This window comes from Typopeltis vanoorti, chromosome 13 (assembly GCF_054136105.1).
Source record: "Typopeltis vanoorti isolate ZY-2024b chromosome 13, IOZ_Tvanoo_1.0, whole genome shotgun sequence".
Classification (NCBI taxonomy): Eukaryota; Metazoa; Arthropoda; class Arachnida; order Uropygi; family Thelyphonidae; genus Typopeltis; species Typopeltis vanoorti.
Window position 1 is genome coordinate 76,329,995 of NC_143561.1, and position 13,090 is coordinate 76,343,084.

The 13,090-nt window shown below is 37.7% G+C and overlaps 1 protein-coding gene across 2 annotated transcripts in view; it reads left to right on the forward strand.

Moving 5' to 3' along the window:
- Nucleotides 1–13,090, forward strand: part of LOC150100293 (intermembrane lipid transfer protein Vps13-like) — a 654,685-nt gene that overhangs the window by 423,984 nt on the left and 217,611 nt on the right. For both annotated transcript variants that reach the window (XM_090402852.1, XM_090402853.1), the window contains one exon: nt 1,600–1,681. In XM_090402852.1, coding sequence (XP_090258978.1) covers nt 1,600–1,681 — 82 coding nt within the window. The remainder of the gene's footprint in view (nt 1–1,599; nt 1,682–13,090) is intronic.

A 13,090-nucleotide genomic window follows, 5' to 3' on the forward strand; every position in this document is an offset into this window, starting at 1 on the left:
TATGGGTTTCTAAGAATGTTTGTTATGGCCTTGAAGGATACTGCATGGAGAAGAAGGGGGGGGGCATAAACTGGAATTCTTACTCTGGAGACCAAACATGGCATTTGCCATTTCAGAACTCCAGTAAGCCAGGCAGTGGTATTTCACCAAGCAATGAAGAACATCTACCACCTAATAAAACTACTGCTGATAAGTTTAGTCAAGGTCACAAACTCATTTCCTTTATTTCTAATACTCCTATTATTCACAGAGACAAAGCAGTACATTGCTGATATTCCTGTATTAGACACATTGCAGAGGTATCAGGAATTGCTATTCCTGTTATTTATTGCCTCCTTCAACTCAACATACAGAGACCAGAAATTGCTCCAAATGTTTTCCCTTCTCTCTCTCTCTCTCTCTCTCTCTCTCTCTCTCTCTCTGTGTGTCATATCATTGATTATCACAACTGATCTCTTCAACTCAACAATATTATACCAAGGCAAAATCCTGTCCTCCTTCACATCATGTTCCAGTGCTCAGTCTCTAACTTTATATTCAAATCCTTTGTTGTCTTATTCATTCTTTCACTTACATACCACCCATTATTACCTATTCCATATTCTGACCTCTTAGTTGCTAAAACTGACTCTGTTTTAACTCTTTTTGACTTATTTCTCAAGTGCGCTCCATTTCCTTTCTCATTTTGTCCATTTCTCAGTCTCTCTTTGACCCCTTTCTCGTAGAAATTCAGCTCAGATAACCCAAATATGTCACCCCCACATTACTGACCATTACTGACCTCTCTGAATCCTGGGATCTATGGCATGTGCTATGTGACCATCTGGGGCATATACCTGATTTGTTTTGGCAGTTAAATGACTCTTCAGTGGTGAAAATTGTCTCATCTGTGAAGAGGATATCTCTGAATTTGTTGTTCACATACCATTGGAGAAATGCCTTTGATTTTATCAGCTTCTGCCACATAAGTTGTATGTTAGAAAGTGTACAGTAGAATGACAATAAGCTCTCACCCCAGGTCATCAGTTAGTACACATGACATCTTATTCCGTGAAATGTTCATCTCTGGTGATGTCACTTTCTGCATTCTCACAGAATTATGGCAGAGGTGTGCCTTCATGGCTCTCACAAGCTGTTGAATCCTAACACAATGTGGTTAACTTGTTCTTTGGTGGTCAGATACATTTTCCTGTATTGTTATAATGGTTAATATTGCGATACAGAAACATCCTATTGATCCCAAATGTTTTTAGTATGTTGAAAATAACAGGTGGCTTCATTCCAACCTTTTGAAGTGCTATTACAGCTACATGGTTCTTGTAATCTCCCCACTGCATGTTAACCCACACAGCTAGACATCTCTCTCTCTCTCTCTCTCTCTCTCTCTCTCTCTGCCGATAAACATGCAAATGTTGGCTGCACATGGAACAGGGTATGAGCCTAGTTCTGTTAGTGTAACAGTATTTGTAAGCTGTAATGGTGTTTATGGCAAGACTATGTATGTACATCCTATTCATAGAGTTGAGATTGATTATTATCTCATCTTAAAATGACTAGTATTATCTATATGAAACTAATAACTTATTTTCTTAAATCAAGATTGATGATCAACTATTGGACTGTGTATTTCCTGTTGTTCTCTCTCCTGTGCCACCTCCAAAATCTGTTGTGGCAGACAATCGTAAGTTTACCTATCATTTATTTTCTTTTAAAGTTTGGATGTTAATAATAATTTTTTCATGCAAATTAAACATGGAAATAGACAGAATTAGCAAATCTGCTATGATAGGAGGTCAAGTGAATAAATTATAATGAATAAGAGAGAAATTAGGCAAAACATTAAATTAGGAGCATACAAGAGAGTATTCAAATACATCTTAATATATGGATCTGAGAAGCAGATTAAAAAAATAATAAAATGCTTTTAAAAATAAAAATCTGGTCTGGCACAACATACAACATAGTATTGACACTAAACACAGTATCCTGCGGGATGAAGCCCATCTTTCCCATAGAAGCTATTTTAATTATGAACACCTTTTCAAAGAAAGTTGCAAAGCGTTTTTCCTCAGATCATTTGTCCAAAGGACAAATAACTTGAGGAAGAAAGAACCTGACAAACTTGTACAAAAAAGGTTGCTTAAGTAACCCTTTTTGTACAGATTTCTGAAATTACTGTTTTAGAAGCTACCTAATTATTTAATCAAACCATTAGGCTCCTTATTATTATTATTTTCTGACCTCCATGGAGTCAGAGACTCATTGTTGAAGGTACACAATGCTCATCCGACCCTGCCTTACGCTGATTCAGTGTGTCTATATTCACAACACACATACACTCAAGCAATGCATTCCACTCACTAACCACTCTCCATGCAAAGAACCTGCTCTTCACTCCTCTGCTCACACCCTCCTTATACAGTTTTCAGTGATGGCCTCTTGTTCTACTCCCCCATTCTATGAAAAATCTCTTCCACGTCAACCTGATAACAGGCCCTGACTAGCTTATTTGTCTCTATCATATCCCTCTCCCTTTCTTCCTCCTATTCAAGAGGATTTTTAACTTAAAATCTCTCAATCTGTCCTTGTACTCCACATTCCAGACTACTCACCACCTTTGTGAATCTTCTCTGGACCTTTCCAACACATCATCATCATCATGAAAACCTGGCGACTAAATCTGTGCACAATAATCCATACGAGGCCTGATCAAGGCCTTATACAATGGCATCATAACCTTTCTATTTCTGCATGTCCAGGTCTTCTGCATCATTGCCATTATTCATTGTGACATCTTCATAACTTGTGCAATGTGGCCCCTGAATGTCCACCATGTCTCCTAGATCTCTCATCTCCTCCACCTCCATAAAAGTTTCCTCACCAAGTGTATACTTTGCATTCCATTGCTGCTTACGAAATCTCAAAACCTTACACTTAGCAACATTGAACTGATAGTTCCTTCCACTTACCTGCCCATTGATGCAATCTATTCAAGTCCTCTTGTAAGGCCATACAGCCTCTTGACTCTGCATTGTTTACTATTTTACTATTATACTATTTAAAATGCCAAGAAATTATATTCTTTGGTTTAATCCTTTTCCAAGTATAAGCAAACAAAATTTGTGAATGAAGTATCTTCATGACTAGGTTGTGAAGTATCTTTAACTCGGCATCTTTAATTTATAGGTATCTTTCCATTTGGGTTGGTTCTCAGTAGTCTGAACATGAGAGAAAACTGACTCCTTGTATTTATTATCCAAGATGATAAAGCCTATCTTGTTTCATTTATTCAATTTAACTAATTTAATAGAAACTCTGAAATATCATAGACCCTTAGGACATGAAACCATATGGCAAAGATACATGTACCTCATTCATTCTTTAGGTTTGGTGAGGGTAACAAAAGTTTTAAAAAGAATCCATCTAAATGTAGAAGTTAATAATGTGTGGGTGAAATTGTTACACCTTCAGTTTATTGCCTTTGCCACATAGCAAAGATGGTGTTTTTGTAACATTTGGCCTCATAGTAGCCCATTGGTTCTTTCAGACTTTCTACAGTTACTTAACAATGTCCAACTTTGAATTCAGTTTACTTGTGAAAAAAAATCTTTAATGTTCATGGATCCTCTTGTTACAGGTATTCAAATGGTTTCCTCTGGTTTCAGCTACTGTAAACCTATAAGTATGGGCAGATATCTACATGCCACTTCACATCACCACATTTTGCTCAGAAACTTGGAACTTTCAAACTTTAGCCTGCAAGGCAGGATCAGAACTTCATCCAGAACAACAGGCTATATGAATATCATTCAAACATAACTGGATAAAAAAAAATGTGTGTGTGTGTGTGTGTGTGTGTGTGTATATATATAATCTGATTTGGAGGAGTTTGTTCTTTTAAAGGAGAATTTAAAAGAACAAACTCCTCCAAATCAGATTATATATACATAATATCCATGCATTATATCAGAGACACAGCAGATACATTTGGCAATCTTCTAAAATGGCACAGATCCCCCCCCCCCCCATCTCTGATCTGTATGTTTTTAGTAATTGTGGTATCTAGTATTTTGGACAGGCAGGATGGACAAACATTAGTCAAGGAAAAAAAGAATATAAAAGATAAATATTTTACAGACAACCCAAAAGTTGCTTATTAGAATATGCCTTAGATAAAATTCACTTCATATGATGGAAGACTGCCTTAGATGGGGGGGGGGGGACTTGTTTGTGGCTATCCAGTACAGCCAGACTGGCAGTTACTGGATGGCCTATGAGCTATGCTCATTTGGCTAGTAGACTTGCCTGTAAGGATCAACAGTGTTCAAGTGTGATCTAGTGACCTAGTGCTTGCTGTGGTGCCAGTATGTTGTATGGGATAGCTCTAACATTTTCCTTCTGGGCTCAGTCATTGCAGATAATTAGTGTCTATATATAGTTCTGGAGTGGGTGGGGAACTCTGGTGTTGAATTATATTTCCCCTTATGAAAATTAGTTAATCATATGAAGCTGATCAGCAATCCTCAGCTGCAGCAAAATAAAAAGCAAACATTGGAGACACCTACAAATATGCCACAGTGACCAGGCAATTTTCTTATTGGAAAACTGTTACCCATCTTTGGTAAGAAGGATTGGCAAGATCCCCAAAATCTATGAATAAACTCTGTTCAGGAGACATTTTGTTCACATATCCTCCCAGAAAAAAAAATTGGAATGCTACTCCTTTTGCAAGATTACTTGGGAATAGCAATCCTTTAACCCCCTTTCCCCCACAGTAATAACAGAGTGAACTTCTTGATGTTCCTGATGAGATTTTCTGTTTAATTTTGTGAATTAAAATTAAGGCGTGACAGCCATAAGAAGAGTTCCCATACATAGAGATCATATGCAGGGTACTGCACTTGCACAACTCCTTTGTGCAAGATTACTTGGGAATAACAATCCTGTAACCCCCCCCCCCACACACACACACACACAGTAATAACAGAGTGAACCCTCTTGATGTTCCAGATGAGATTTTATCTGAATTAAAAGATCAATTAGTGATAGCCATAAGAAGAGTTCCTATACATAGGAATGATATGCAGGGTACTGCCAGGGAATTATATCATCTTTACATTTAACACTCCAAAAACCACATCATCAGTGAAAGTAGGATATCTTGATTACTGTGTTATGACCATATTCCAAACCCTTTGTACTGTCTGAATATCAGAAATACAGTCATGCTCAGACTATCTACCATGTCTCTGATGCTAAACACTCAAATGCGTTAATCATGAGGAAGAACATCGCAAAAAGAACAAATATGGAGCCAGGAGGTGAAGAGGAAATTCACCAATTTAACATCTGGTGAAAACCCTCTTACACTTAGAGGACAACATTAAACTCTTGGGGGATGGGCGATATATATATGTCCTCATAATTACATTATTTCTGTGTAGTATTATTTTTTCACAGTCTCCATGGAGCAAATTATAGCAAAAAAACTAATATGGCCTCACACTTAAAATGATTCCACTACATCAAAATCTGCTAGTTCAAAAAATAATGGATTATATGCAGAAAGTTGCTTTGCTTTAGTGTAATCCAACTGCTTATAGATGGTTAAACATTCATCACCACAATCATTCATTAGGTGCTGAACTGTTGTGAAATATCTCCTTGTGGCGCACCTGGGCAATGTCTTTGGCAGCTAAACTTTCACAACTATTGGAAGCCGAACCTGTCTTTCTTTCTTTCTTTCTTTTTTTTTTGACCTCCAGCTAATATGTGCAAATGGAAAGGAAATTGTAACAGGAAGAAATGAAGCAAACCTTTTTGAAAAGGTTCCAAAACTGACAAAAAAAATAAGGGAAACTGAATTCACCCTACAGATACTGCATATTAATATAGAGGGTTCCTCCCAAGCCAAAAGTGAACTACTTGAAAAAATCTGTAAGACAAATAACATTGATGTAATCTCTGTTCCAGGAACTACATATCAGCAAAAAAAAGATGAGATTACCACAAGATTTAATATCACTGACTATAGGTCACTGGGCTACATCCTGTCACCGATATATGGCTCTGTTATATATATGCGAGAGAACATGAGAAAACTGCAAACTATCTTTTCTAATCATAATAACATCGAGATCATTACAGCAAAGGCAGCTGGCACAACCATAGTGTCAGTTTACAAACTGCCAAAACAAACTTGGTCTATCCCAGCTCTTCCTGCTCACCAACATCCAGAATTCTACATAGGAGATTTTAACAGTCAACGTTACTCCTGGGACTATTGTAGAAATGATATCAATGGTACTAGACTGATGGAATGGGCTTGAAAGCCTTGGGCTATCACTGGTTTTTGATACAGAAGACTCTGGAACTTTTAAATCAGGTAGATGGAAGAAAGACTCAAACCCAGACCTCTGCTTTTTCACTTATAACACCAAGGATAATCCTTTACCCACTGATAGAAAAGTACTTGAAAACTTTCCAGGATCTCAACATAGACCTGTTATAGTCACTGTAGGAATACAAAAAATCCCAATTATACAATCTGTGGAAACACCAAGATGGAACTTTTGCAAAGCTAACTGGAAACAGTACTCTAAACAAATTGAATCTAACATCCATTGGGTGCAATCTGAAGTTGAAAATTACAAATGTTTTGTAGAAGTACTGATAGGTGCTGAAAAATGATGTATACCAAGAGGTTTCTGGAAACAGTACACCCATGCTGGTCTCCTGAAACTGAGGAACTATAAAAAATACAAAAAAGATCCATATCCTGAAATTGGAAAAAAGAATTTTAGAAATGCTTAATGAACAATGATGCCAACATTGGAAAACCAAAACAGAAAATTTAGACTTCACCCACTCTAGCCGTAAGGCTTGCTATGAAAACTTGGAACTGTATCAGTTTCTAAGCAGAAAGTTCATGGATATCACTCCTAAAGACATAGCAACTAGAATCCAGCAAACATTTAACAACCTAAAGATTAGTGCATCCTATTCTAAAGAAATTAGGACCAAATATATCTATGTTTATAGGAGCGTTAAACAAAATAACCACCTCTCAATGCCATTCACTGAAAACAAACTGATTCAAGCAGTTAAATCTCTGAAAAATAACAAAGCAGCAGGCCTAGACAGTATATACCCTGAGTTCATTAAACATCTCAGAAGTAATGCTTGTAAGTGGCTTTTGCAGTTTTCTGTAAAATTCTAGAAAGCAGGAACATCCCAGAGGAATTCCTGAGAAGCAAAGTTATAGCCATCCTAAAACCTGAGAAGGAGCCTATTGATGCAACAAACTATCGACCAATATCTTTGCTAAGTATTCCCTATAAACATTTTGAACGCTTACTCTATAATTTAATTTACCTATTGATTAATGCCATAGTACCAAATGAACAAGCTGGATTCAGAGACACTTGCAGCTGCTGCAATCAAGTACTTGCCCTTACTACACATATAGAATCTGGTTTTCAAAAAGCCTTAAAACCTCAGTAGTATTCATAGATCTATCTGCTGCATATGACACAATTGGATGAACGGACTCATACTGAAATTTGCAACTGTGCAAGACCCAAAGATGATTAACATCCTAAAGCTCATGATAATCAAGGATAAGAAGGAGTAGCCATAGTATTCAACACTAAATATGAGGCTAATCTTCTTGAATGGCAGGCAGTCTCAAGTAGAGTGATGTGGCCAAATATCAGAATGGGGAACTGGACAATGAGACTTATTTGTGCCTATGGTCTCACACAAGGTTCTACTAAGGTAGAAGTGGAGGAATTTTTTGATGCTTTAGGAAAAGCAACTGACACAATGAAAAAGGAAAAGTTGGTCCTTGTTGGGGATCTAAATAACAGAGTAGGAAATGATTGTGAGACATACAAAAATATTTTGGGAAAATTTGGAGAAAAGAGCAAAGCTAATAATAATGGCAAATATCTGTTGGATTTCTGCTCAGGACATGGACTGGTTATTACTAACACCATGTTCCAACATAAAAATGTGCACAAATTCACATGGAGAGAAGAGGCAAGAAATAAGAAAAGTCTCACTGACTATGTTATTGTTGATAGTGATGTTTTCTTCCTGATGAAGGACACCAGAGTGTACAGAGGATTTGAAATTGGAAGTGATCACTATTTAGCCTTGAGCAGGATAAAATTGAATTTCATATTAAAAAGAATAACATGTAAGAAAGTTTTAAAGCGAATTAAAGTTGAGCAGCTCTCAGATGTGAACAATAGACAAAAATACACAAAGATTATTGAAGAAAAAATGAAAGAGTTTGAGAACAGAGACCAAACTTTAGAGATTCATTGGTAAGCCTTGAAGAAAACCTTGATTGATTCAGCCAGAGAGGTATGTGGTGAGGTTGTCTGCAAGGATAGAAAAATCATAACTCCATGGTGAACACAGGAAGTTAAAGAGGCAGTGAAGGAAAAGAAGAAGAAAGCATATAAAAAGTTCCTGGCAAATAAGTCAGCTTGTGCTCTTAGAGAATACAGAGACAAATGTAAGAAAGCTAAACACTGTGTAAAACTAGCTAAACAAAAGTCATGGGAGGACTTTGGCAAGAACATAGAAAATAAATATCAAGACGGTGGCAAAATATTTTGGGGGTTGTTGAAGATGCTTAGAAATGGAGGAAAGAGTACTGTAAAAGGAGTTAGAGATGATAAAGGTGACATGAAAACAGGAGAAAAGATATCCTTGAAGTATGGAGTAATTACTTCGAGAAATTGCTAAATGAAACAAGCAGTGATAACACAGTCATAACAGTAAAAAACACTCATGGATAGTCAGGAATACATATCCATGCTTGAAGTAGAAAAAGCCATCAAAGGTTTAAAATGTGGAAAGGCAGCAGGAGTAGATGATATTTGAGCAGAAATGCTGAAGTATGGTGGTATAAAAGTCTTGCAGTGGCTGCACTGCATAGTTCAGAAGGCCTGGACAGAGGGACGAATTCCCGATGATTGGAGTAGAGCTCTCATAGTGCCCATATATAAAAAGGGAAATAAAACTGAACGTGAGAATTACAGAGGTATTTCCCTACTGAGTGTTCCTGGTAAGATATATGCAAGTATACTTGAGAAACGGTTGAGAAGAATTGTAGAAGAAAAGCTTGGTGAAGAACAAGCTGGATTCTGGCCAAAAAGAGGCTGTCATTATCAGATCTTCACTTTACGACAAATAGTCGAGAAAGCATGGGAATATAACAAAGATCTGTATTTAAGTTTTGTCGATCTGGAAAAGGCATATGATAAGTTGTCAAGAGAGAAGCTATTCAATAGGCTACAGTTATATGGTGTGAATGGGGCATTATATCAAGCAATACTTAGTCTTTATTTGAGTTGTAAGTCAGCAGTTAGAAATGATGGAAGTACAGGAAAATGGTTTAATGTTAAATCTGGTGTGAGACAAGGATGTACATTATCCCCTCTGTTATTCATTATCTATATGGATCACATTATGAAGGAAAGTGGTATTAAACATGATATCAAAATTGGAGATGTTAATGTCAGCTCTTTGCTTTATGCAGACAATGTTATACTTATCAATAAATCCACTGTGAGTCTGCAAGATTCCTTGACTAAATTGAATAACTGTTGTAATAGATATGGTATGAAGATCAGCAATAAAAAGACAAAGACAATGAAAATAGGCAGAATCATTGAAAATGTCAACTACATTGTGAACAGAGAACCTGTGGAAGAAGTAAAACATTTCAGCTACTTAGGCATGATTTTTAGTGAAGATGGTAAATCAAATAAGGAAATAGACAACAGATTCAATAAAGCTGGTATGGTAGGAAGTCAATTGAATAAATTCATATGGAATAAGAGAGAAATTAGTCAGAACACTAAACTTGCTGTATACAAGACAGTGTTCAAACCAGTTTTAACTTATGGATCTGAGAGCTGAGTTAGAAGTAAAACACCTGACCAAAGACTAGAGACCACAGATATGAGAGTCCTGAGAAAGATTAGAGGCGTGAACAGATGGCATCGATCATATGAAAAACGGGGATATTAGGAAAGAAAACTTGACATTGTCGGCATCCAGGAATGCATTAGCAGAGCTAATTTCAGGTGGTGTGGTCATTTAAACAGAATGGGCGAGGAAAGATTGGCAAAACAAGTGTTCTCTGCCAGGTTGGCAGGAAAACTACCCAGAGGAAGACCAAGATATAGGTGGATTGATACAATAGTGCCTTAGAAGACAGAAATATAAGATCTGATAATATTGTAGTCTTGACAAGTAACAGACTGATCTGGTGAAAATTGTAGATAGGAAGTTAGTAATGATGTAAATTTTTCATGTAGTACTATCATATCCTGTACACCCTTTGAGGGTACATGGCAGGAATTTGATGATGATGAACTGATGACATCAAAGAGCAAATTCAAGGTACAACTGAATGTAAAAATAGTCCCTTTAAAGTACTAAAAAAATGGACTAACTACCACAAGACTTTGTGCTAGCTCTGCTCCTCTTTAATTTATGCATTAGTGACATGTCACAAACCTTCTCCCAAAAGTTCACATACGCAGATGATTTGACTCAGTTCTGACCTTGAAATTCTGTAAACTATTACACCAGATGGCGTCTCTGCCCAAATTCCTCTAAAACTGAAGTTTGTACATTTCACTTCAACAATCATCAAGCTGATAAACAGCTGAAGGTCTCATTCAAAGGAGAAACTTTGAAGCACAACTCCAACCCAAATATCTTGGAGTCAGCTTAGATCACTCTTTAACCCTTCAGAAAACACCTGGAAAATGTCTGCTAAAAGCTAAAAACTAGGAATAATATCATCAGGAAGCTTGTGTGCCCAGGCTGGGGAGAGGAGCCAACACTTTAAAATCTGCTGCCCACGCCGTAGTGTACTCTTCTGCAGAATGCTGTGTGCCAGTGTAGTGTTTGAGTAAACGTGTCAGCAAGGTCGACGTGCAACTTGACGAAACCATGAGAATTATCACGGGTTGCATAAAGTCTACACCCGTGAGTGGCTACCAACACTCTCTAACATCATACCACCAGAAATAAGGAGGAAAGCTGCCACTTACAGAGAGTGGATAAAATGTATGGCAAATTACAACTTACCCATCCATAGGACCTCCAAAATCTACCACCTATTCGCTTAAAGTCCCGCAACCAGATACATATTCTGCTGAAACTGAATGGAAGAATCGCTAGCTTACTTCAACAATAAAAAAGGACACTTTATTACAGACCCCACAACAGAGGCCCCTGGCTTTGACCTGCCCAGGTGACAATGAAGCATACTCAACCACCTGAGGAGCACAGGCAGATGTGCTACCATTATGTACAAGTGGGGCTTGCATCAATCCCCAACATGTGACTGTGGTGCTGATCAACAGACTGTCAATCATATTATTATTATTATTATTATCTCGGGCAACTCCAAGGAGTCGACAGACTCTTCGAGGGAGGCCCTAACATCATGTCAAGAGCAACTATTCGACATTCACACAGTATCTACCATACCTCGCCTTGAACTCATTCACAGTCATAGCACACACACACACAACAGACTCTGGCAGCTTATTCCGCTCATTCACCACTCTCCAAGTAAAATATCTAGTTCTAACACCCCTGCTAACCACACTCTTGCCCAGCTTCCATGTATGGCCCCTAGTCCTCCCACCACCAATCCTATTCTCAAAAATATCTTCTGGATTAATCCTATAAAAACCCTTCAGTAATTTGAATGTCTCAATCATATCACCCCTTTTCTGCCTATCAACCAATTTTTGCAACCCACAAATCTTCAACCTGTTCTCATAAGGTTCATTCCACAGACCTGCTATCATCTTGGTCAGTCGTCTCTGGATCCTCTCCACCTCCTCCCCATCAAGAAGAAACCCTGCCACCCATATCTGGGCACAGTAGTCTAGATGGGGGTCTTATCAAGGCTCGATATAGAGGAACAATAACTTGTTTGTCTCTGCTTGTTAAAGTATTTTTCAGCAACCAAGCGATTTGATCAGCTGTCTTGGCCACTTTTGCTATTTGTCCCCTAAACTTCAACTCCCAAATCCCTGGTCTCATCAATCTCCTGGAGTACGGTTCCACCAATGTGATATACTGCTGCTAATCTTTACACTCCAAAATGCATAACCTTACACTTTGCCACATTAAATTGACATCCATTTTCCCTAGCCCAGTCCTCCAAACTATCCAAATCATCCTGCAAAATTTTGACATCCTGTGCACTAACAATTGCTCTACCCAACTTTGCATCATCAGCAAACAAGTGAACACTTCCTCTCAGATCCTTTCCTATATCGTTAATGAACAAATTGAAAAGTAGTGGTCCAAGAATAGAACCCTGTGGCACACCACTAGTCACAAGCCGTCTTTTGGACTCCACTCTCTGGTATCTCTCCATCAACCACCCTCCTATCCATCTCACCAACCCTATATCCATCCCCATCTGCTCCAGTTTACTGATTAGAGTAACATGTGGTATCCTGTCAAAGGCCTTGGCAAGGTCCAGTAGAATCACTGTAAATCCATTATCCTCATCCAATTCAGCTACCACTGTGTTATAAAACGTGAGCAAGTTACTGAGGCATGATCTATCCTTCACAAAACCATGTTGTCCCCCCATACAGTATCCCATTTTCATCTATCCAGTCCTGTATTATCCACGACTGACCACTGCAGAGTTTTAAGGGCACATTGATGGACTTGTTTCAGTCTACTCCAGACGCAGTCCAATGGATTAGAGACAATCTGAACTTAAATTTGTTATTTTTAGTATCTAGTTTTAGTATATATATATATATATATATATATATATATATATATTCATTTTTTATCTTTCTTTTTGCACAAATCCAACCCATACGAAATGTATGTATCATTCATTGATCAGTAAGTCTACCTCTTTAACAAATTTTGTATACAGAAGAATGTAAATTGCAAAGCTTCATGAATAGGAGGACGAAGGGAGAATAATGATTGAGACATGTTAGTCAGGGGTTGTTATCAGGTTGACATTAAAGAAGATATTTTTCATAGAATGGGGGGGGGGGGGGGGGATGAAACA